This window comes from Ostrea edulis, chromosome 6 (genome assembly GCF_947568905.1).
Source record: "Ostrea edulis chromosome 6, xbOstEdul1.1, whole genome shotgun sequence".
NCBI lineage: Eukaryota > Metazoa > Mollusca > Bivalvia > Ostreida > Ostreidae > Ostrea > Ostrea edulis.
In genome coordinates, this window is record NC_079169.1 from 44,684,803 (window position 1) to 44,709,905 (window position 25,103).

The window sequence follows — 25,103 nt, forward strand, 5'->3', positions numbered from 1 at the left end:
AATTTGAAATGGAAATTAATTTCAGAGTTTAACAGAAGTTTTCACTGATTTTCAGGGGAAATAATTTTCCACACCCATAACTCCCTTCAATGACAAGAACCGTTCCATGATTTGGACGTATTTGTATTAAGGGTCCCCTTTTTTTATAATTTTACCAAGTGTGAGGAAAATTCATTGACAGATAATTTTTCATCCCATTGTCCTATTACATACACAAACGCTATAATTTTAAGTTGATCCCCACTTTTACATTGAATCAGAATTATACATGTAATTCAATTGGCGGTAATGAAAGGGAAAATTTAAGAAATCAAATAAACGATAGATACACAAACGCCTGAGGTTATTTTGAGTTGATCCCCACTTGAAGTCTTGTACACTAAGGTATACACCTCACAGAACTTTGATCTGCTAGCTGTTGTAAAGGGGAGAATCTATAGATTTGATAACCTTTGAGTTACAGAGATTAAACATGGCAAACATATTTTAGGATCTCTGGATAAATGAATGGCTGATTCATCAGTTTGTGTAATTAAATGAAATAGGCTTTAATGATGCACTTTTAATGAAAGTGGTGATAGATGTTTGCTTCATCACTGCCAGTCAATGTTAACTACCTTCTTATTTTAAGGTTTCTACATGTATTTTTGGCAACACTTGTTCCTATTATTAGTAAGCAGAATAACTCAATGAGCACACTGTCAAGTCTTAATCTAAGAATCAACATTTTGTAAATAGCAAAAATTCTTTGAAAGTAATAGAAATGTTTCTTGCAGGAGCTACACAGATTCCCATAGTACAATGTTACACGGAGTATTCCACCCGAACTATTCACTATATAGCAGTGTACCGCCATGACAAACTACCATAGGAAATTATTTTGTAATGATTTTATAGCAAATGTTTTCTCCTTGTCTCCCATGTGAATCAGGGTACAGTGCACTGAGGCACCTTTATCCTGAATTAAAAACCAAATCATTATCCGAAATAGACACTCTTTGGGGTAAATGTAATATGGGACGAAATCATTTTCCAATGCATCTTCCCAAATGCAGTATCATGATGATATATTGTACAAACTATACCATTTGATGGATTTTTGAATTCTTGGAATTGTTTATGATTACCAATTACTGTGACATATATGTTATTTCTGTATTCCATAACACAGGCCATTATGACATACAGGGGTCACTTTCTTGTTCGATATTCATCAGCTGTTCTGACATATGCACCCCTGGATCTACGCTTGTGAACATCATTGTTATGGAAGTGAAATATTCATGAAGAATGTAAAATGTAAAGACAATATTAATAATTTTTGTTAAAGACAATTTAATGTCAAAACTGACCAATATATATTGTTTTTATTCTTAAAACTTGATGGGAATTGACCAGTATCCAGTTTTGAGGATATATTTCATTGAGCTGGCAATTAATAAGTTGGATGTTTTTACCTCCAGTTTTCCAGACTTCCTCAGACTGCTTTTTCATTTTCTTTATTCAAGAATTAGGTAAGAGTTTAGGTATTAACATGTTATCTATGAAATTGCATGGGCAAATTGTGGTATACCTTTACATGTAGATAATCTGCATGGTTTAACACCTGGAACTGGTGAAAGCAGTTACAAATCCAGTTTGACATTCCATGGCTATTTCCTGTCGCTAAGCTGGTGTGTGAGTCTTTTAAGTGGAACATAAAAATCATCATATTGTCATGATGTGATTTATATGAATGATGTATTTTTGTTAATTGGATTTGAGGATGTGGTTAAACCATCTGTTGTGTTGGACCAGAGGAACTCTGTCCCAATTTTTTCCCAGAAAGCTACCATTTTGCAGCATAACATGTAAAGAGCAACCTTACAGTGTTGCCTGAAGGCCATTAAGCCAATGGTTTGTCCCAGGACCTCAGTTGACAAATGTTTTGTTACTTCCATCAGATTATGCCAAAATCTCAATCTCTCTCTCTCTCTCTCTCTCTCTCTCTCTCTCTCTCTCTGTGTGAACTGATGGTTGATTTTTATCTGAGAATTTTGAATTTTATTCTTTAACAACTGCTGATTTCTTCATTCATTTTTTGACAAATGTATGAAATCTACACAAGTAGTAATATAATAAAAAATATCAATATTGGAGCTCTATCTACTGTAGTTTATATGTGTGTGTGTGTGTGTGTGTGTGTGTGTGTGTGTGTAAGCACAAACATTGCCATGGACTCTTAGATAAACATAACTACCCTAAGTGAAGAAATATTTAATTAATAAAGCACAGAAAATTTCACTTTATTTTATTTGGATACCCATTTCCGCCCCTGCCTGGGGTTGAACTTCTGACCTGCAGAACCAAATCTCCTAGCAGCATGTGACCAATGAGCTAGACAGCTTGACCATTTAGGCAAATGTTATAATGCATATTTATATACATAATACAACTATTTTAATGACTGGGGATTCTGACAGAAATGAAAATAAAATGTAGATCATAAAAATAGAAATTTCATTTTTTGAAAAATACATGTTCATGCCCTCATGTATTTCTCTCTCTCTCCCCTCCCCCCTCTCTCTCTCTCCATATATCCAATATTTTTGCACTTTCATATCATTACAAATTTTAATGATTAGCTGATATATTTCCTTGTGATTGCAGTTGTAAAAGACTGGGAATTCTGACAGAAATGAAAATAGAATGAAGTGTAATTTTTATGCCGCCGCCCCCCCCCCCCCCCCCCCCCCCCCCCCCCCCCGGATCAAGGGGGGGGGGCATATTGTTTTTGTCCTGTCTATCATTCTGTCTGAAATTTTAACCTTGCTAATAACTTTTAAACAGTAAATACTAGAACTTTGATATTTCACATGAGTATTCTTTGTGACAAGACCTTTCAGTGGGTACCAAAATTGTTGACCTTGTGATGTTGACCTTGGAGTTTGACCTACTTTTTAAAAAAAAATTGACATCGGTCATAACTTCTAAATGTTAAATGCAAGGTGAAGATAACGAACAGTGATCAATCTCATGACTTCTATAAGCAATGCAAAATAGATAGTTGGGCAAACATGGACCCCTGGACACACCAGAGGTGGGATCAGGTGCCTAGGAGGAGTAAGCATCCCCTGTTGACCGGTCACACCCGCCGTGAGCCCTACATCCTGATCAGGTAAACGGAGTTATCTGCAGTCGAAATCAGTGTGCCAAGAACGGCTTAACAATCGGTATGAAACACGTCAGACAGCATTTGACCCAATGCGGGGTTGTACTGACGAAGTAGATCGTTATAGCGACCATAGAATTTGCGAAATGCTGACTTCAATCGAGACTGTTGAAATCCCTGTACCATCAACTTGTTTGTCAGTAGCTTACCTCGATTTAAAAACTGACTATACCCAGAACAAGCTCTTGCATATCGAATCAGTTGAGATAAATATTAGAGCTTTCCTATTGTATATGAGCATTTCTTGTGACAAGATCTTTCTACTGGTACCAAGATATTTGTCCTTGTGACCTTGACCATCTTTGAATTGGTCATTATCGGGGGCATTTGTGTTTCACAAACACATCTTGTTCATGATTCGTGTTACATGTAGTATGCCGGCATGAAGCATCACAGTTCATATTTTCCAAAACGAAATTACTTTCTTTAAAAGTGAAGTTGCCATTAATATAGTTTTTGATGGTGAACATGTGAGAGTGGTCCAGCATTGTAGTTTTGAACTAGCTGGTAAATGTTCAGTGAAAATGTTAAAATCATTGACCTTTTAATTGTGTAGATTTAATTTGTGCAGGTTGGAAAAGTGCTTGATGTTGTTGATTGCAAACATCTTCATTTTTGGGTGTACGTGTGTATGGTTTTCTGTTTGTACACATGTATGGAGTTAGTTCAGTGGTATGACAGACAATATCTGGGTGTTGTGTTAGGTATGAAATGATATAATTAGGGATCTTTACCAATTAACATACTAATGTTCAGTCGTCAGGTTTTACCAATTAACGAAGTAGATGTTAGGTACCTACATTCATTGATAGAAAGGGGTGCAGCATGGGTGTTTTTAGGTAGATGATCGATTGCATTCTGTTCAGCCTTATATATGCAATATGAGAATTTGAAAATTCAATCAAATCCAATACAGTAGGCTTATAGAAAGATGTTTTTTTTTCTGTTGTTTGTAGTTTTTATAATGCTGGCCAGGGAGGAACACATGACTTTGTATATTATAATACAACTGAATATCATTCAAAGTCACTGAATGTTTATTGAGGTTTCCTACTTTGTGGTTTGGTCAATCCTGCATTTGCACGAAGGACTGTTTGTACTTGAATGATGCCTGCACATGACCTGTTTTCTGTCGAAGCAACCTGTGCTTCAATTATGACGAGTAAAGGGGCTCTAGGAATACAACTCTTAAAGAATGTTGGCATTTATTCACAATATGTGTAGATCTTGCACATTATGATTGTGTGAGCCCCATTCATTAAGGGGATCGCAAATTAATAATTTTGTTCTGTTAACTTGTATAATAGTTCAGTTCTGTTATCTCAAATCGTAACGTCTGCTTTTCCTTTTACACTTGTTTTTGTTGCACACATGTTTTCTAAAGTTAAAAGCAATTCTGTTAATGATGGATGTGCTAGCTACAGTTGCCCCTTGTTTGGCCCCCCCATATGGATCTATTTTGTGTCTTTGATTATGCATTGTATCTCTCCTGTCTCTGATCTTCTGCCTCTCACTGGGTTGGGTTTTATCATCTTCTAAGGTAAGGTCTGTTTAAGCTGTCTTCTTTTCAGGTTCTTGTAAATTTCACTGTAAGCATTCTTATACTAACAAACCTCTCTCTGGATGAATTGAAGATTCATTATTGTTTTGCTTTTTTTCTGTGTAAGCCATGTCAAGGTTATACAGTATGTGTTGTACAGGTATTTCTGAGTACCAAATTTTTGGCATTTATATTTTTTAGAACTAAGGAGCCATTTTTGACAAAATAAAGGGAGATAACCAGATAAGCTGTCTGGACCAAATAACAGCTTTTCAGGTGAGTCTGTAGTAGTGTTGTTAAGTCAAAGTACTTGAAGTTTCATTAAATTTTCAAGTCTAGATAAAATGAATATGTATGTTATAAATACCCCCCCCCCCCCCCATGAAGTGGAAGGGAAGTATAGTAATAGTAATTTAGCACAGTTGTGAGAATAATGATCTATCTAAAATGGTATCCTTGTTACTTCTTGGACTGGGCATAATTCAGTGGTTTTAGATGTGAATGGAAGAAATAATTTCAATGCATTTTTCCATTACTTTTCCCCATCTGGATTCCTATCTTGTAAAACACAGGACCTTGATGAATGAGAACAACTTCAGATAAAGATTTGTGTGGATTTAGACAAGTATCATGCAGTTTGTGTGTCTGGTAGTCAAAAACTGCAATACTTATTGTAATAATCTTTGAAGAACACCTTCCCTTTGTACATTAATTAACAGGCAGATAACGGAGGCAGTATAGATCTAATCCAAAACAGATGGCTGAGCATCCACTAGTGCGATATAGGAGTACTAGCACAGTCCACACACAACCCAGCAATCTCCTTCTGCTAATATTAGATTATCTGTGCAGTATGCTCTACACTCAAAACCTGCTTCTCCCATCAGGAGATCAATTGGTCAGTAGGTTGAGAATGGGGGAGAGGGAAAGTGCAAAACACTTATTGTATTTATGTTTTTCTTTGATGCCTTTCCTCAGCAATTTCAAGTAAATTTTGATGAAATCAGGTAGATAAATCATTCTTATCAACAGAAGTTTTGATTGAAACTTGCAGAAAGCAATGACAATTGTACTAGGAATGTTATGTAGGAATCCAGGACAGGTGCTGATGTAGGTAGTCGATGACTGACATTAACTGAGGATTGATTGAAGGGTACCGCTTCACATCAAATGGAAGGTTTTAATTACAGACCATTAAATGAGTTTGTTAATTGATTGGCATGTGTAAGTGAAAATCAACAAAACTGCACTTTCAGGCACAGTGAAAGGTTTCTTGTGTTAATCTCCTCATATGTAGCTGATGTAGCCAACAATCTGCATATTAATGAAGATGCATTTTCTTCTCAGTGGATGACATAAAGCAATCTTTTTTTTTTTCACCTGATACAAACAATGTTTCATAACTTTGATAATTTATGTGCTGTGAAATATTGAAATCATAAAAAGCTGAGAAATTTAGATATCAAAATCATTCAAAAAGCTGGGAAATGTTAAAGATTTTTTTTTACTGTCATCACGACCTCAAACAACATTTATAGTTAATTGATAAATCTCATAAGATTTACTTTTAGAAACGATTGTGAAAATACATGTATATGCTTTGAATTGTAGTTATTGTTTTTCAGTACATATGTACAGTGTACTATTTTTTCCAGAACTTTCAGTTTAGTTGTAGCAATATGTTTCAAAATAGATTGAGTGGTGTATTACGAGAATATTGTGATATTGAGGTTAAGCAGCAAAATATCTGGATTTATAAAATCTTTTTCATAATGTTCTCTCTTGAATCTTTTCATTATTTTGGTGATATTTTCTCCATTTTAATGTGTTTCTTTAACACATCACGATTCATTACAGCAAGGAATTTTGACGTCTGCTGCGTTAATAGCCATAATCTGTCAAGAGATAAAAAGTTGCATAAATGAAAAAGATTCAGGCAGAAAGAAAAACGGTTTCAAACAATTATGTAGGCAGGGTTATCTTTTAAAACAACTCATATGAGGATTTTAAAAAATAGATCCCAATTGCTGGAGGAATAATAAGACTTCAATACACAATTGTCATGTTTATGACTGGCTGCAGGGTTTATGTCTGGACAAACTTTTCATTCATGAACCAAGTTTTCCTGGTTGGTGTGAAAATCCATTAATTCACCTGATCCTATCAGTAGCCAAAATCAAATTTGACATTTATATGTTGAATGGCATCTGAAAAAACAATCTTGGGGTTTTGAAAGACAGAATAACAAATCGCACCAAAAATATTGTAGAAACAATATACCTGTTACGAGCACAGGTGCAGAAGCTTGTGGAGTGTGGTACCATTGTCATTGCCAAGTTTTTAAAACCAAGCATGACTAGCTGCTTGCACAATATGTGTCATGAAATAGTTTACAAAGGTCTTTTTAGGGCAATATCTACAGGGCATTCATTATAGAATTTTGAGAGTCCACTCATAAACTAAAAGTTTATCTTTTATGGAGTATTGGTTATCATTTACTATGTAGTCGTCCAGACAAAATATAGTATTCTATTGATACATTTAATCATAATCATTTGTGCTTGGTATGAGAGAGACACATTAATTCTAACATTCACAGCAAATTTACAAATATGAAGTGACAGGCTTTCACCATAAACTTGTCCCTAAATCTCCAAATGTTTGCTGTACATCAAAGATATTTCCTCCAGAAGTTAATGAATGAGCCACATTTCACATTAATGACTGATGCCTTAAAATCTCTTTGGTTTTATATTATGTAGCTTCCTTATACATGTATATGCAGTCTGACATGCATGTCATCAGGGGTCAACACTAATGGTAGCCCACTGGCCCAAGGCAGCTAATAATTGAGGTTGGGCTACCAAACCATTCATCAAGCTTTCCTTGCAGGGCTACTAAAAATTATACTTTTAATATCATCAGTAAACAAAATTATTTAGATCTATAAGAAGAAAATTGATGTGTTGCAAATCTGAATTTGTTAGTGGAAAATGTCCGGAAAGGGTAAAGGTTTGGCGATTACAATCAATACTCTAAATCTGTTGTATGTTTGATCCGTGCTATTTGAGAGTGCATCAGCAAAGCATTTGAAATGATAGTGTCAAAGTGTTCCATAGAAAAAGAACATAGAAACACTTGGTGGGTGTTTCGCTTCTGCTGTTGAAAAAAACCCAAATCGCGTCCTTAGAAAATGAAGCTCAATTATTAGATAAGATAAGATAAGTTTATTCCAATTTTGGGCCCAGAGGGCATAACAGTAAGACATTTTATAAAGAAGGAAATTATTATTATATGAAACAAAATGCAATAAAAATTTCAACCAGTGTCGTCTGAAAATTTTCATTGGATGCATTATGATATTAAAAATTGAGAATTGAATGTGGATTTTTTTGTTGATAAACAAAACTTTCTGTGAATATGCAATAATTTACTTAGGTAAAGCCAGAATACAGGATTTTACATCGAATTCAAAATCCTAGCTGAGATTCAGTTCGGTTGGATAATTAAAGCTGATCTAAACTTTCAGACATGAATAATGAAGGACTGCTCCTAGATTTGGTAAAGGCATTAGTCCAAATATCCAACTGTCCAAAACCTCAGCAGAGATTACCCCTACCCCAGCACCCAGCTTTTATGATTTATGATTTAAGGGTTTATGATCCGCTCCACTTCTAGGAGTGGATCATAAACCTTTGGACATGGAAGATACCAGCAGGAGGGGGCATAGCCTTCTCATCACCTCACGACTCGGCCTTCCTGCACCAACCCCTCTCATCACCTCACGACTCGGCCTTCCTGCACCAACCCCTCTCATCACCTCACGACTCGGCCTTCCTGCACCAACCCCTCTCATCACCTCACGACTCGGCCTTCCTGCACCAACCCCTCTCATCACCTCACGACTCGGCCTTCCTGCATCAACCCCTCTCATCACCTCACGACTCGGCCACCAGCCTTCAGCTGCTGGACAAGTGCAGGAATCTCTAATAGGACACAGAGAAAATTTTAGTGACTAGCTCTCTAGGCTACAAGGGCCAGAAATCTTTCTACTCCTGCATGTATTTGCATTTAGATTTCAATGAAATACTTGTATTTCTTAAACACAAGTGACACATATTTTGTACTCTCATGATGTTCCATAGAAATCTATACATGTAATTTGTTGCTAATTGCTGGAATGAAAGGAAATTGCAGAATTATTATCAGTTGAAATGTAACATGTATAAGCTATCTGTAGTATATTAAAGGACAGGTAGGGGTCATTATGAACATGGGGAACATGTTCAAGGGTATGACAAGAGTGAAGTGTCAAGGTTGATGGTCCCGTTAAGGATTTGAACAACAATTGAATTTTGTGCTATTGAAGGTTTGTTTACATTCAACTTTAAAAACTACCAGTTCCTTCTCCAATATGGAAGTTACCTCTCTAAGCTAATCTAGCAAATTTTAATGTGCATCATGTACTTCAAAAATATGAGAAGCAGGATATTTTTGGTTTAATTTGGGTTTTTAAGTGTGTTTTTACAGAAATACACAAGATTTTGATTTTACACATCTTTCTTTTCAACATGACACAGACAGTTCTTCCCCCGTATTGTTTACCTTTTCTTGTCCATCTGTCTCCATAAATTTAATCCCACTTGTCATTTCGTCAAGGATTTCTATTTGTAGAGCTGGTCCAGTTTTCTTCTAATCTGCCAAGGGATGTACACCATGTGTTACAAAGCTATTTTTCTTATATAGGTGATTAGCCTGACCTCCCATGGTGTTTTAATGAGATATGACCTGTTTTTTTTCAATGGTTAGGCAAGTCTACACACACAGTTCATCATTTTCTTGACATATATTGTCAGTGTTTGTTTACTGGTTTTCCTTTCACCAGTTGTAGGAGATATAATGAAAAGTATCCTTCCATTTGGTCCTGCACTTGGGTGAGGTTGATCAAATGACGAAACGGAGGCTGCAAAGATATCAGTCTCTCATTAGGGTTGCATGATGTTTCAAATAATTGTCATTTTATCCATGCCAAAAACTTGAGACGTTTTTAGAAAAATTCTCCAAATTATATTATGAATTGTATTTTTATTTATGTTCCATTTTTTAACATACAATGTACTTTAATTTTAGTTTTCCGTTTCCAAAGTTAGAAATGTCACAAATTTGTGTATAATAATTGAAATTGTAATTTGGTGATGATTAAAACAATTTAATTAGGACTCTTCCTGAATAGCTAAAAGACTCAGGTGGAAGGATTTGCCTATGGTAAGGCAATGGTCTAAGGGGTGAGATTAAAAGATCGATGTCCCATAAAAATCTAAATTCAAATAGTTAGGGGGTGGGGGGGGGGAGATAAAATCTCCAGTAAGTTTTTGTCATCCGACATCGATTACACTTTAGTGGAGATCTAAAGAAAAAAAGAGAATATTACATTTTAATTAACTTTTGATAGTTTTAATGTACGCTTTCATTTTTGAATATATTCAGAGTTTTATCTATAATTGTATATTTTTAGTTAATAGATTAGTTTCAACATTCATCATATTTAGTGTTTAAGGGGGGGGGGGGTCTTGATGAAAACTATGTGAATTTAGTTTTTTGTCAGACATTGAACTTTTGATCTTCCCCCTAAGTGATCAATTTCATGCTAAAGTAGTCATGTGGGAAAATGACATAATTTATGAATGAAATCCAAACCAGTCTTGCATAAATTTTTATGGTATCTTTGTGACATTTTAGGAGGAGGGGGGTGGTATAATTCTCATGTAAAATTTCCTCCTGGATTTCTGAATGAATGAATTGTTAGTATCAATATATACAATTATCTATACTTTTTCCTCAGTTTCATAATCCTTGTGTGTGTGTGTGTTAATTGTTTGTAATTAGGGTATCAGTGTCAGTTGGTATATTGCAGGAATTTACCAATTAAAATTAAGAAAACTATACAAAATAGAAGCTCTTTACGTTATGAGATTTCTCCAGATAATTTGTGAATTAAAAGTTTTTACGCAGGTATGATTTTGTTTTTTAAAAATGACCAAATTCGTGTTTTTGAAGGGTATGATGTTTTCATATTAACATTCTGTATGTTGAAATTACTCTTGAGAACCGAAGGGAAATGCTTGCCTTATTGCTAATCATCCATTCTCTCACACTCTGTTTAGTAAAGCCACATCCGGTAACACACAGGTGATGAGTCTCTAATCACACTAACACTTCATAAAACATGGTACAAAAAGCAAGTTTATTGAATTTGGCTATATAACCTACAAATTTGGTTAGTGTATTCAAAACAAGCGATTTGAATGGATTGCTGTAATCTATACTGGCAGTCGCTCGTCTGACATGATCATTCCACTTTGTGTTGAAAATGTAATCTGGAAATGATGTTCTAATGAACAACAAAAAAACCCAGGGCACCTGAACACCATTCGCTATGTCCTCAGATCGTCTGAGGAAACAGTCTGTGCATCCTGACTCTTCATTTGATCCCATCTTTTGCTTGCATTGTTTTTATATACCTCCATAATACATACAGCACAGACAGTCAATCTTTTAGAGTTTCTCGAAGGGTAGAATTGATTGTTGTCTATGTCACATTGAGAATAATTTACTCATTCTGTTATGTTTCAGCTTTGTGTGAATCAATAAACCAGCTATATATGCTATGAATATTATCATATGCCAAAAAATATTCATATTGTGACATCTAAATTACCTGCAACTTTAATTGGTTTTAATCCATGATATCAAAATATGAAATATCACACTCAGATTTTAATGTCAGAATATGAAAATGCCAGATAATATCATGTTATAGCAAGCCATCTAGCACAAAGAGTTCAGCTTGTACTGAAGGCTCTAATGACTACAGTATGTGAAAAAGTCTCAGCAGAAGCTGCACATTTGTCTACAAACAAGATTGTCACAATCCCAGAAGTCCCTCATCAAACATGGTAGAGATCTTGCAAAGTCACATCTCCTTGATTTCAGATTAAGAAACTCGCATAGATTATCTCAGTTTCTTCCTATAGTCTTGTGGTCCTCTACACAATGAGTGCACTACATTAATTAAGCCTATAGATATTTGTACTAACGAAATGTAATACCTTGGCAGATAAATGCATGACCCTTTTTTTGCCACAGTATACGTTTTGATGTCATAATACAACTGAAACAGTTGCAGATTTTAACTAGGAGTTAAAGGGACTGGTTCACGTTTTTCAAAAGCAATGTTTTTAATTTTTGATGTTAAAAATTAAAAATATAACTCATTTAATGTTGACAACCAAAATTTGGACTATCTGAATGCAGGGATAAGAGCAATATTATAGCTTTGATTCTGTGTTATGTAAACAAAGACTCAAGTCTTTTTATGTAAACAAACAAACCAGTGAAACATTAATTTTGTAATACATCTTCATTTTGTACAATCATAAATTTTAACTTTTAAATGACACATTTACCTAAAGTATACTTGAGATGCGATATATATAATAAACTTGATCAATATCCATTTATTTTGTAAATCCCGTAAACAATAACACACCTCAATCTTTGTTTTCAAAACAAATAATAAACTCTCTATAATGAGTTTCTGTCATGATGAATAACCTTTTAATTTTTTTGTGAAACCTTCTAAACATATTAGACTAGATTTTGATCATTTAAAGTGAAAAACAAAATTTGGAGGAAAATCATGAATCAGTCCCTTTAAAGGGCTGGTTTAACATGCACGCACATGACAGTGAAAATCAACCTGCCACTTATACTGATGGAGGAAGTCATTTTGTACATATCTCTATAAAAACATTTGACATCTATAATGATCGTGCTCAACTTGATTAATTCTGGGCTTGTGAATGGATTTCAATAAAGGGGGGAAACAAGTAGAAATTTATTTACTATTATGTAAATGCTAAAATATTTAATTATTGTAAAATATGTCATTCCTAATAGGGAATATTAGATCAGTTTTCAAGATAATCACTGCCCTGCTATTAAAAAGAGATTTTTGATGATTTTCATTATCATACTGTGCGATTTCCAGTACTCTACAGATTTTCCCCATTTTCTTTTAAATCAAATACTTGCATCTTAATTCCATCAGTAATAATAATACCATATTTATATAGCACCCTTTTCATACACTATGTACGCTCAAAGGTGCCTCAGTAGAGGCTATGTCAGTAACACATGGGGGATGGAGGGTCCGAAAATGTATATATTTGCCCATTTGTATGCACTTTCAGTTGTAAAATACTATATGTTAGTCCATGCATAAGTTTCAATTGGACCCCAAGGAAATGTATGGTGTGGAACCCACTTCCAAGGGAAAATTTCTGGATCCACTGCTTGCTCTAAAGGTAGCTCCTCCAAAAATTCCTTCAGACAAGTAGGAAGTGACATTGTTTGGACTGGTAAATTTATTCAAATGTCAAGCATTAACTATAAATCTGATTTGAAAAGTTCTGGTAATGAAATAAAATTTTAGTGATAGCAATTAGAGTTACCCCCCTCTCTGAAGCATTGCTGTCTTGGCACTGCTGATGGACTTCCTGTTGACAATAAAGCCACATTAGTGACACAATATTGATAGGGAAGCACATGATTGCCAAGATGCAGTTTTTGTAACTATATTAATTAGCGTAATTTATATTAGCAGTGACTCAGTATAAAAACATTTAACGAGCTGATTGTAGGTTCAGCACTTGGTGCAGTTTATTAAACCTTTCCTACCTAATTGACTGAAACATTCTGTACTTGTTCTGCCATTAATATTCTTTAAACTTTGAGGTAAAAAAAAGAATGTTTCTTGTAAAGATGCTTTAATGTAAACTACACAGAATATTATAGAGTGTAGTGTAGAAACCCCTGGTGTTATTTACTCATGATACTACAAGTTTTACATCACTTTTTATATATACCTCCCAAATAACTTATTTTGGAATGTGAACCAGAGCTCACCCAGCAGGGGATGAGAGATGTTACTGCAATCTAGAGTGTCTGGCTGGGGTATTATGCAAACTATGTAATGTGATATGAAGAGCTGGTTGTGAAACAGAGTCGATCTCTACATTTCTACATTTTATCTTTTTGATGAAAGTTTTTGAATCAAACTATATTGTTGTAAATGATTTGAGTTATTAATAGTTTTTATTTTATAAACTCGATCATCTCCCATAGAAGGCCTCAAAAGATACAAAGTTGCATCTTCAGCTCCAAGTTGATCTAAAGACTTTGATTGGCTACGTCTTGAGCTACCTCTCCAGGTCACTATCAGCTATGTACATATCATTTGAATGAAAATATTTTCTTTTCAGAGGCCTAGAACAGTTTTGACGGTTGTAAAATTCCTTGGCAATATATTGTGTAAGATACATTCAAGATTCTATGTTGTGAAAAAAAAATACAAGGGTGAAAATTACAAGACATTGTTATTCAAAGTCGGTTGTTGTCAAATATTTTGCAGGGAAACAAAATCTTTATAGGTGAGTTTAGCAAATGTGAGTAAGAAGAGAAGGGTCAGATTAGAAAAGAAGAAAGTGTGAAGGGATGTCAATTAGAGGATTCCTAATGAATGATTTGTGAGCCACTAGACAAGCACTATAAACAAGATCACCATCTACAGATAAAGATCACACAGCTGCCAATGCAACATCCTTTAGCAAAGTTCACCCCCTGGTGAGCCCCTCCCATATGGTCTTGGTTAATCAGAGGCTCTGCAGACTTCGCCCCTTCTGTCACAGATTCCTAAACATTCAGAAGAACAAGAAGATCTGTCAAAATCTTGGATTTCTTTTTGTAAACTTTCAGCTTCCTTTCCACAGAAATTGGTTGTTTTGGATCGGGATTAGAGGATAATTTAGTAGTTTCATGTGTTTGGAGGAAAACCCATATATTGTTTTCTGGTTTGTGTAAGCACTAAAGAAGTGAGCTAGGTAAGTGCATCTTTGCCAGGAAATTCAATTTTCCTTTACCACTATATATAGAATTTCGCTAAGTGTATGCTTTTCTTTTGTACAATATATTTCATGTGGTTCTCTCATCATGTTCAAGGATGTTGGAAATTGAAATGTACATGGCTGGAGAATTTACTTTTTTTAGATAGTGTATTACTTCAAAGCTTACTCTAAGCTTCTTTTTGAAGATTTTTGATGAAATAGTAATCCAGCTTAGAAGATATCTTAGCCCTCTTCTGACCTTGAGAAGTTTTCAGCACCAATTGCTGATGCTCTCCAGCAAATGTTTTAGAATAGGTATCAATTTATATGGTGTCAGAAAGGTCATTTTTTAGATTGAGGAATTATGGCTAATTAAGTACATAAATAAATCGTGGTTCAGCTGCTTGGAGAACATTACTCACATCCTCATCACAATCACCATGGCAAAAAGAGTATTGAGAGATTACAAATTTTTATAGATGCAGAGGCTCTCTCCTTGGTGCTCTGGAGTTTAAGCCATAAAAATCTTTTGATTTTCCATGTATTTTGTTTGCTCTCCCAAATGTTTTATTTCTGTGGGTGTAACAAAGTTTTTGAATGGTTCTAATTTCACCTTGAGTTAGGGTGGAAGAACAGCCATTGTTGAGAGGCAGGTTTTTGTAGTGTTCTTGAATGATAAGAAGCAGATAGTGAAGAAGGAGAAAAAACTTTTTTGATGAGGTGCCAGCCACTCACTCTAACCTACTTTCATAGCACAAGTGCCTAATATATATTTTTAAGCCAATAAAATTTTATCGTTCTTTCTCATCAGTTGCTCTAGACAATATTGGCAAATTCTATTAAAATGGCTACACATTTATGTGGCATTCCACGGAGTCTCCTCTGTGATTTGTCTGACCAGCGTTATCTATGACATCATACAGATATGTCAAAAAGAAATGCGAAATCTTCATATAATCAACCTTAATATTAAAAATGAATATGTGATTATTTCTGTGTAAACTTGAAAGGGATGGCTGGGAAATGTCTATAAATGAGGGAACCCACAGTCAGTAATTATAAGAAATATTATGTGATAAATGCTGACTTTAACTGCAGATCGCTGGAATGGATAATTAGTAGAACATGCCTAAGTGATAATTTTTGTCATATTGCATTTTGTGAGAATCTAGTGCTACTATAGCCAGGCTGGTTAGTTTATATAATCTAGTGCTACTAGCCAGGCTGGTTAGTTTATATAATCTGGTGCTACTAGCCAGGCTGGTTAGTTTATATATAATCTGGTGCGTATTAGCCAGGCTGGTTAGTTTATATAATCTGGTGCTACTAGCCAGGCTGGTTAGTTTATATATAATCTGGTGCGTATTAGCCAGGCTGGTTAGTTTATATAATCTGGTGCGTACTAGTCAGGCTGGTTAGTTTATATGATCTGGTGCGTATTAGTCAGGCTGGTTAGTTTATATAATCTGGTGCTACTAGCCAGGCTGGTTAGTTTTAGATTTGATAATCTGAACACATTGGTTTGATTATAAGTTATGTATAGTTAGTGAAAATATGTTATAGGGGAAAAAGCCCCCCAAAAACCTTGTATTATTCTGTGTGACAAGTAACAAGTCCAGTGTTGTGGAAGTTTATATTTATAACCTCATTTGTGGTCGAGTTACTTTTTTTGTAGCATTGACCAGAAATTGACCCATACAATGATTTAGTCCATCATATGTGATCTGTATTGAAAACATGAGACATGGAATCTACTTCCTCTTTTTTTTTGACATTAATATTTAGTTTTAAGCTTGGACATATATCACTGATTGCAAGTGTTCGTGCACATCAATACATGTTCAAAAAAGTTGCTTGATAATGAATCATGTACAAAAACCTCAGAAACACATGTTTAATGACACTTATCAAAGTGAGTGTAAATTGTTTTCATCATTTCTAATAGTTATAGAGTAAACTGTTTATCAATTCCATTATAACTATTGCACAGTCTCCCTGCTTGTTCATGTTGTTTAATTGTTAAAGACTTATAAAAACCCAAGGCAATGAGGTCATTAGAAGCCATTAAAACAGGTGAGTGTGGGGAATTGTACTGTTAATCAATGTGGAACATCATAAAGCAGGTCTATGAGGTACGGCTAGAGAAATATTCCAGGAATTTCACGTACAGCCTCCACTATCTAAAACAGTGCATCTCATCTGGGCTCCATTAATTGACCACCTTCTGCACATCTTGATAGGAGCTGCCATTTGTTGGTGAACTTACAATCAAAATGTAGATTTTGGTTATTTTGCTGCACTTGCAAATTATGCATTATATGAGGGTTTTTAATATAGTTCATGATAAAGTTGTAGTAATTCGAATACAGCTAGTAATCTTAATAGTTCAATATGACTGTATAACTTTACAATGGATCTGCAAGAATAGCAGGTCAAGGTGGACATTTCAGACCACTGGCTTTTGACCTTTTAAATTTCTTCAAGGTTACATTTATGCATGCCATAAACCTTGCATTAGTTAGGAACTGTTATATTTCATCGAAATCAGATTCAATTAAATGTACTTAAAATTTCTCTACTGACCTTGACCTTTTACATAATTCTTTGTGTAAGATAACATTTATGAAATTTCCAAAACAATACAAATTACATTTAAAGCATGATTTCTTTTACTGTGGTAATTGATATACTTAAGAAATAAATTCTATTTTTGAAAATACATGAGGGTATGAACACCGTTATAATCATATTTTATCATTTTTAAAAAAATGTAATTACATTCTACTTTCATTTCTGTTGAAATCCGCAGCCATTAAAATAGACGTACATGTACTATATTTATCAAGATTCATCTACACATTCATGAAGAAATGACTCTCATTACAATTTGTAAAGATATCATAGGCAAAAACATTGGGAATGTAAATACATGTATAAACATTTAAACAAATGCACAAGAGGCTTCATCCCCACCACACCTCTGTGTGGAGGGAGTAACAAAAATAACACTTGGAGGGTTGGCTCAGAGGTTGCATCTTTATACAGTATTTGATTTCTTTGTAGCTTATCAGTGCTTGGAACAAAAATTTATTTGAAATTTACATCTCCTTTAGAAAGAACACTTTCAACTCATGTGATTGAATTTCCGAGGTAGGGGGAAAAGTTAATTTTATTGATTTACAAGATTAAACCCTCCCTTAACCTTGAAACTCAGAAGTTACTTTGGGGATCCAGAAAATTTCCAGGGATGCGACCCAAAATGGTATCTAAATAAATTTTTTCTAAAAAAGAAATACAGGTCTGAAAATGGCAAAAAAATTATCATATTTGTTGAAAAAATTTCAATAAAGGGGAGTTTTACAATTCGTGTAATTTCCCTCCAGATTTGCCACTGTATGGAAAGTCAATTAGGTAGAGTGACCTTATATGCAGACAATGCAGGTCTTCTTTATATTTGGTCTTGTCCCTTGTTTACAACTAAGTCTTACTATCTCTGAAAGATGGCAGAGATCTTGACTGTTTCCAAAGAAACCTCCCTGTATTTACAAACTTCCAACCTCGTTAAGCAGTGTTTGGGGGTATGATTCACACTAAGTGCTTACAGTGAGCCTGCAGCAGGTGTAAGAAACTTTAATCGCAACCAACCATTTCATTTTACAAATGTTGCATCTCCATTCACACCATATTCCGAGTCGGTGGGATTTGTAGGAGTTTGAGGAAATATTCCGGGAATGAGTCATTTTAAGGTGCACGCCTTTACGTTTAAGTATTGGATCTAGCTGTGTATATTACATGTTAGTGTCTGACATTGTGTTTTTGAGGTAACCGGTTATCTTTTAGTATTCATTCTGAATTGTCACTGCAGATATTAATTAAGACTCAGAAATGGGCCTCCATTTACAGAAGTTGAAGAAACTTCAGCTTCTTTAATTTATTAAAGATCCAAGAGAAGTGGAGACCGGAAATGTCCTTCATGCAATAGGGGATTTTCGAGTTCTTCCATATCCGTGTTTATTCTGCATTTAGTCACTATTACGTCATACTTTTTTAGACATGGTCATATCCGGTTTATCGTAGTTAACATAAATACACTAAGTCTTGTGTAAGTGTATATACAACCTATTGAAATGGAAGTTGATTCTATGCAAGTATAATCGAACTAAAAAAATTGAAGTGTTTCTTGTTCCTTTTACCATAAAAGTAACATACAAAGGCTATGTAAGCTTGTGATTGACCCTATATAATCTTTTGGAAATCCTTTCCAAAAAATGTTGGTGTAGTAGATACATAAAAAGAATTGATCTCAAGCTCTTGAAAGTCAATCGCCGATCAGTAAAGAAAACAGACTGAATGACTGAGTTGTCAGAAATCATCAATAAAATTGTGGGGGAAAATTGAATGAAGACATACACCAGCTATTGAAAGTTATTATGTCATGATTTATCTTTACAAATATTGGCACCATTGGAATGAATGGCGACTTCGGCATTGCAAATCCGATAATGGATATATCGATACTTCTGAGGCATGCACGTAGAATGAGGGAGGGGAGGGAATGGTCCCCATTTTAACAACCATAACTTTCTATTATTTATATATACAAATAAAGATATATTTCGTGACACAACCACCAAGCCCCCACCCCACCCCCACCCCCCCACCCCACCCCACCCCCCCCCCCCCCCTCCGACTTTTTATGGCGACAGAATTGAATGGTACGAATGCAATTTATGAAGTGAATCCATAATGTGTTCTCCCTATGATTCAAGTAATCAGAATTTAGGGAAAAAAATTCTTAAGCAATATATATATGTGACGCTACTACCCCCTCACCCCCCAGCGTTGGCACGATAAAATACCCTCACTGTTACGGCCCTGAGCGCTAAGCATAGCAGGGGCGTAGCTATGACTACTTCAATGTGTAGGCCCGAACGATGAAGGTTTGACCGAGGTGCGAAACACCCGGAAGGGGGGAGGGGTAGGTGCCGGAGGGGGTTGCCCCTTCCCGCTGGGGGGGGGGGGGGTGTTTAGATATGTTGGGACTCATTTGCACTACTCTGAGCATCAAAATAATTGTAATACATATTAAATATTGTACAACTTTTCAAAGATTTTTAAACTGTTAAGTCGAGTGAGTCAATGCGATTACCATAAGTTTATAATAGAAAATATGCAACCCATTATTTATATCATGTAGAATGCATTATAAAAAGAAAAGGCCCGACGGAACAATAATTTCATATCCGATTTTTAAAACAAGAAATATAACGTGAACATATAGTTTTTGCAAATATTTATGGACAAAAATGTGTTTTGAAAATGAAAAAAAAAAGTGTATAGGCACGTGCCTACTCGAGCCTAACGAAGCTACGTCCCTGCATAGGTCTAAATTTGCGGTACTTAACCAAAAAATGAGAAATGAGTGAAAACTCCTCGATGAGTCGTAAAAACAATCAATCATTCAACCTCCCTGACCTGAATTTTAAAAGGTGTGAAAAAATATATATTGAAATATAATAAGTCGTATGCCACTACTTAACCTTCATCCATGCATTTCAAATTTGAAATATTTTGAATATTAGTCAAAAGAACATGTTAGGATTTGTTTGTTTTGATATATTTATTTATTCTTGTCAAGAATTTTAGACAAAGAAGGCATCTCTGACTACCCCCATTCCCTGTTTTCCTCTCTTACGTAAATCCGTATTACATCCCTCTGTCACACACCAATGGCACTTAAATTCGGTATCAAAACCAGTGAGTAAAATAAATGAACGAAATCATCTGATTGTTAGCTAAACCGGAAGAAAGCATGCCTAAAAAACTCGCCAAATCACGTAGATTCTAATACACAAAATACGCACGGAATGGAAGAACTCAAAAATCCCCTATTGCTGCAAATTTCCTCTTTTCAGCAACATCAGTTCCCTTTTCCGCCAAATTTACCAATAAAAACTTTTCCCTCAATATTTTTTATAAAATGTATCCATAATTTAGTTTTTTTAAAAATGCTTTTGAAATATATTGCATTATAAGTCCATTATAATGTAATACATAATCCATTTTGATGGTTTTTTTAAAATATTAATCTATAATAATGTTACTACATAATCTAAATCTATACAACACTCCATGGGAAAAACGGTGTATTTTATGTTTATTGCATACTTAATAGTTATATACAAAAAATAAGATAAACAGATTTAAAAGTTGATATTTTATCTAAGAAACTATAATTCATGAAAAGTACATCTTTAATGAATTTCTGAAGTGTGAAAATTTTAAACATATTGTTCATTATTATTGAAAAGATATGTGAATGTAGGATACATAATGATAACTGGGAAGATCGTTCTTGTGGCATTGGTCATTTTACACAAAATGCCTGTATTTATTTAAGAAAGAAATCTTCATTTTGAAAATACATGAGGGTATGAACTGGGATGGTTCATGCCGGCATTCTGTCTTCATGAAGCGCATTAACACTAATGAAAAGTATGCTGCAAGGCATAAAGCTTTGCAGGTCATACCTGGATGTATTTTCAAAACTGAAACTTATTTTTCATTTTGTACATTCTACTTTACAAGCAATATGTTGTGCATCATGAGGTCGATATTGCTCAGAACAGGGTTCTGAAGAAATGAGAGGCCACACTGAATCCATTGCATTATGTACTTTGAATGATTCAGCAAAATTAACCCTCAATTTTCAAACCAATTCATATACAAGGCTCTTGATTGAGCAGCATATTGACCAAAATATCCATATTGAGTATGTGCAATGTGAGTTTTCTGAAAGGAACTATGCTGCTTTATTATTCATATACATGTACATTGTAATTATTTTGTTTGACGTATTACATGAAAACAATTAGATACTTAGTTAATGAATCGTCAGCCATTCCAGGCATAGACATCATCGGAACCAATGAGTTTTTGTTCCATTAGTGACTGTAACATTCAATGTTGAAACAGAGAAAACCTGTGGATTCAGATGATGTGGTATAGAGTATTCAGACGATGTGGTGTAGAGTATTCAGACAATGTGGTGTAGAGTATTCAGATGATGTGGTGTAGAGTATTCAGATGACGTGGTATAGAGTATTCAGATGATGTGGTATAGAGTATTCAGACAACGTGGTGTAGAGTATTCAGATGATGTGGTATAGAGTATTCAGATGATGTGGTATAGAGTATTCAGATGATGTGGTATAGAGTATTCAGATGACGTGGTATAGAGTATTCAGATGATGTGGTATAGAGTATTCAGACAACGTGGTATATAGTATTCAGATGATGTGGTGTAGAGTATTCAGATGACGTGGTATAGAGTATTCAGATGATGTGGTATAGAGTATTCAGACAACGTGGTATATAGTATTCAGATGATGTGGTGTAGAGTATTCAGACAACGTGGTATAGAGTATTCAGATGATGTGGTGTAGAGTATTCAGATGATGTGGTATAGAGTATTCAGATGATGTGGTGTAGAGTATTCAGATGATGTGGTATAGAGTATTCAGATGATGTGGTGTAGAGTATTCAAATGATGTGGTATAGAGTATTCAGATGATGTGGTGTAGAGTATTCAGATGACGTGGTGTAGAGTATTCAGACAACGTGGTATAGAGTATTCAGACGACGTGGTGTAGAGTATTCAGACAACGTGGTATAGAGTATTCAGATGATGTGGCGTAGAGTATTCAGATGATGTGGTATAGAGTATTCAGACGACGTGGTATAGAATATTCAGACGACGTGGTGTAGAGTATTCAGACGACGTGGTGTAGAGTATTCAGACGACGTGGTATAGAGTATTCAGACGACGTGGTATAGAGTATTCAGACGACGTGGTGTAGAGTATTCAGATGACATGGTGTAGAGTATTCAGACGATGTGGTGTAGAATATTCAGATGATGTGGTGTAGAGTATTCAGACGACGTGGTGTAGAGTATTCAGACGACGTGGTATAGAGTATTCAGACGACGTGGTATAGAGTATTCAGACGATTTGGTATAGAGTATTCAGACGATGTTGTATAGAGTATTGTGGTCTGACATGGATTGAAAGCAACTCAGCTGAGTTGAATGCTGTGGCCCATGGGCCTTTTACTCGTAAGGAAATAAACACAAAATCATGGTCCTGTGACAATTTTTATGCCCTCATAATAAAAGATTCAGGGGCATATATGTCTAGCTTTTGGTCTGCCTGTCTGCAAAATCTTTAACTATGGGGATCTGGGTTAGAATAGTTCCTCAGTGCCTTGCTTGTCGTATGAGTCGACTAAATGAGGTTGTCCTTTGGATGAGACCACAAAAACTAAGGTCCTGTGTCACAGCAGGTGTGGCGTAATAAAGATCCCTCCTTGCTTAAAAGCCCTAAGCGCCAAGCATAGGTCTAAATTTTGCAGCCCTTCACCGGCAATGGTGACACGATTCCATATGAGTAAAAAATTCTCAAGAGGGACAATATACAATTAATCGAATGAAGGGTGATAGGGCTTAATCATATTTCACATGTGCATTCTTTGTGACAAGACCTTTCTTTTCGTATCAACATTTTGAACCTCATGACCTTTGGAGTTTGGCCATATAAGGACATCAGTGTTTCACAAACATGTCTTGTTCATCTTTGTTAATGGACAGCATACATTGATTCTATGCAAATGAGCCATTGTAATTAGATGATACAATATTTAGACACATGTACTTTCTTTTTCAGGGCTTTCATTTTTCGTAGGGACTAATCCATACATATCATCATGAGTTCATTAGAAGAAAGACGCGAGGCCCGTCGCCGTCGGCGACAACAGGAAGAGGGGGCGTAAGTATCAAAATACAATCTTATCTGTGTCATTTTAGTAATAACATTCCATTTAAAATTAGGTGATTTGGTTTTTTCCTTAATGAAATTAATGTTAGAGTTTATTAGTACCTTGAGTATTTATAGTGCCATGGTTTTTTAAATGTTTGGAGTGAATACCTTGGAAACTAATTTAACGCATGTGGTTTACTGTTGAAGCATGTTTAATTGGCAGCTTTCAATAAAAGTACCTATAATAAACCCACTTAATATAGAAAAAAAAACTGATGCAGATTATTTATTGTCTAGTTGTAAATCTTAGAATAATATTAGAAATCATAGATCATTCATAGAACAATATTGATTTTATATTATGAAATTGCTGACATTAAAAGTCATCTGTCCTCTTGACAAGATACTTGACCAAACCTTTTAACAGTGCACACCTTTTTAGTATTTATTGGACGTGACTCATGTGTTAATTATCTCTCATTTCCTGATGTTGGACATTTTTTGTTTAGTTTGGTTGCAATATGAACTAAGATGCCAATCAGAAAATGCCTTTTAAAAAATGCCCTTTCTCTTTGAACAAGAGCTCTTTGAAAGTCTTTCACAGGCAGCACTGTATATATAAAGATGATTGATATCCGCAGAATTACCTTAACTTCCTCCGCTCTCTGGTTCCCCAGTTTTGGCTTCGGGACACAATGCTGCTACATAGTTCCATGTCTGCATCTAGCATATTAGAAGTTTTAAATTGCAAAGAAATATATGAGTGATAAAAACTTGTATCTTTACACGTTGTATTATTACAACGATTGAAAGTATATTAGACTTAGCAAACAGTTTGGATGTTGTGCAGTAAATGCACCATTATAAGTAAACAGGTATTTGACAATGGCCGAGATTAGGCGGATCATCAGTGGAATGTGGTTACCGTGACAACCATTGTTGTTTACAGTCCCATCATGTATATTTCTTGTGGCATTTGTGATGCAGATAATGTAGTGCTGATTTCTACATGCGTATGAGGGGCTACTTTGGGATATGAAATTAGAAATAGATAAAATAAGTTATTAAAGGACATTTCCTAAGTCTTGTTATTTTGATCTATTCGATTTTATTTGAAAATATGAATTTTACAGATAGGATGAACTGAAAATTTAGATAAAGAAAAGTTTTTTAAAAAGTTCCCTATAGGCAGAACCCACCAATACAGCTCACAATTAATTAGATTTGTCCACTCATACACATGCTGTGTATCGTTTGTAATATATCCTACGATACACATTTCGTTCGCAAGTCGCATTTCTTTCTTGGACTGCATTCGAACAAGGTAAAATGCTTTTCTCCCAATTTATTTTATCAGCTTTGTTTGATTTGATTTTTCATGAAAAATTTAAAGTAGATTCTTTTCCAGACCACAAACTAATTGATGCATACTTTGCATGCCCATTGAAATTATTTTTGATTTGGTAAAGATATAAAGCTAACTTTTGTTTATCTAATTAACAGTTATACTAAACAAAAAATAAATGATAAACCAAACAGTTGAAAGTGATTTTAATTCAAGATAGATCATAATATTGATTAAGAAAGGACAAT

At 34.9% G+C, this 25,103-nt stretch overlaps 1 protein-coding gene across 1 annotated transcript in view; it reads left to right on the forward strand.

The window, feature by feature from the left end:
- The first annotated feature begins 4,578 nt into the window (after positions 1 to 4,578).
- Positions 4,579 to 25,103, forward strand: part of LOC125648496 (myosin-9-like) — a 44,785-nt gene continuing 24,260 nt past the window's right edge. Inside the window, exons 1-3 of the mRNA XM_048875621.2 lie at positions 4,579 to 4,751; positions 4,953 to 5,027; positions 23,418 to 23,519. Coding sequence (XP_048731578.1) covers positions 23,458 to 23,519 — 62 coding nt within the window. The 5' untranslated portion in view covers positions 4,579 to 4,751; positions 4,953 to 5,027; positions 23,418 to 23,457. The remainder of the gene's footprint in view (positions 4,752 to 4,952; positions 5,028 to 23,417; positions 23,520 to 25,103) is intronic.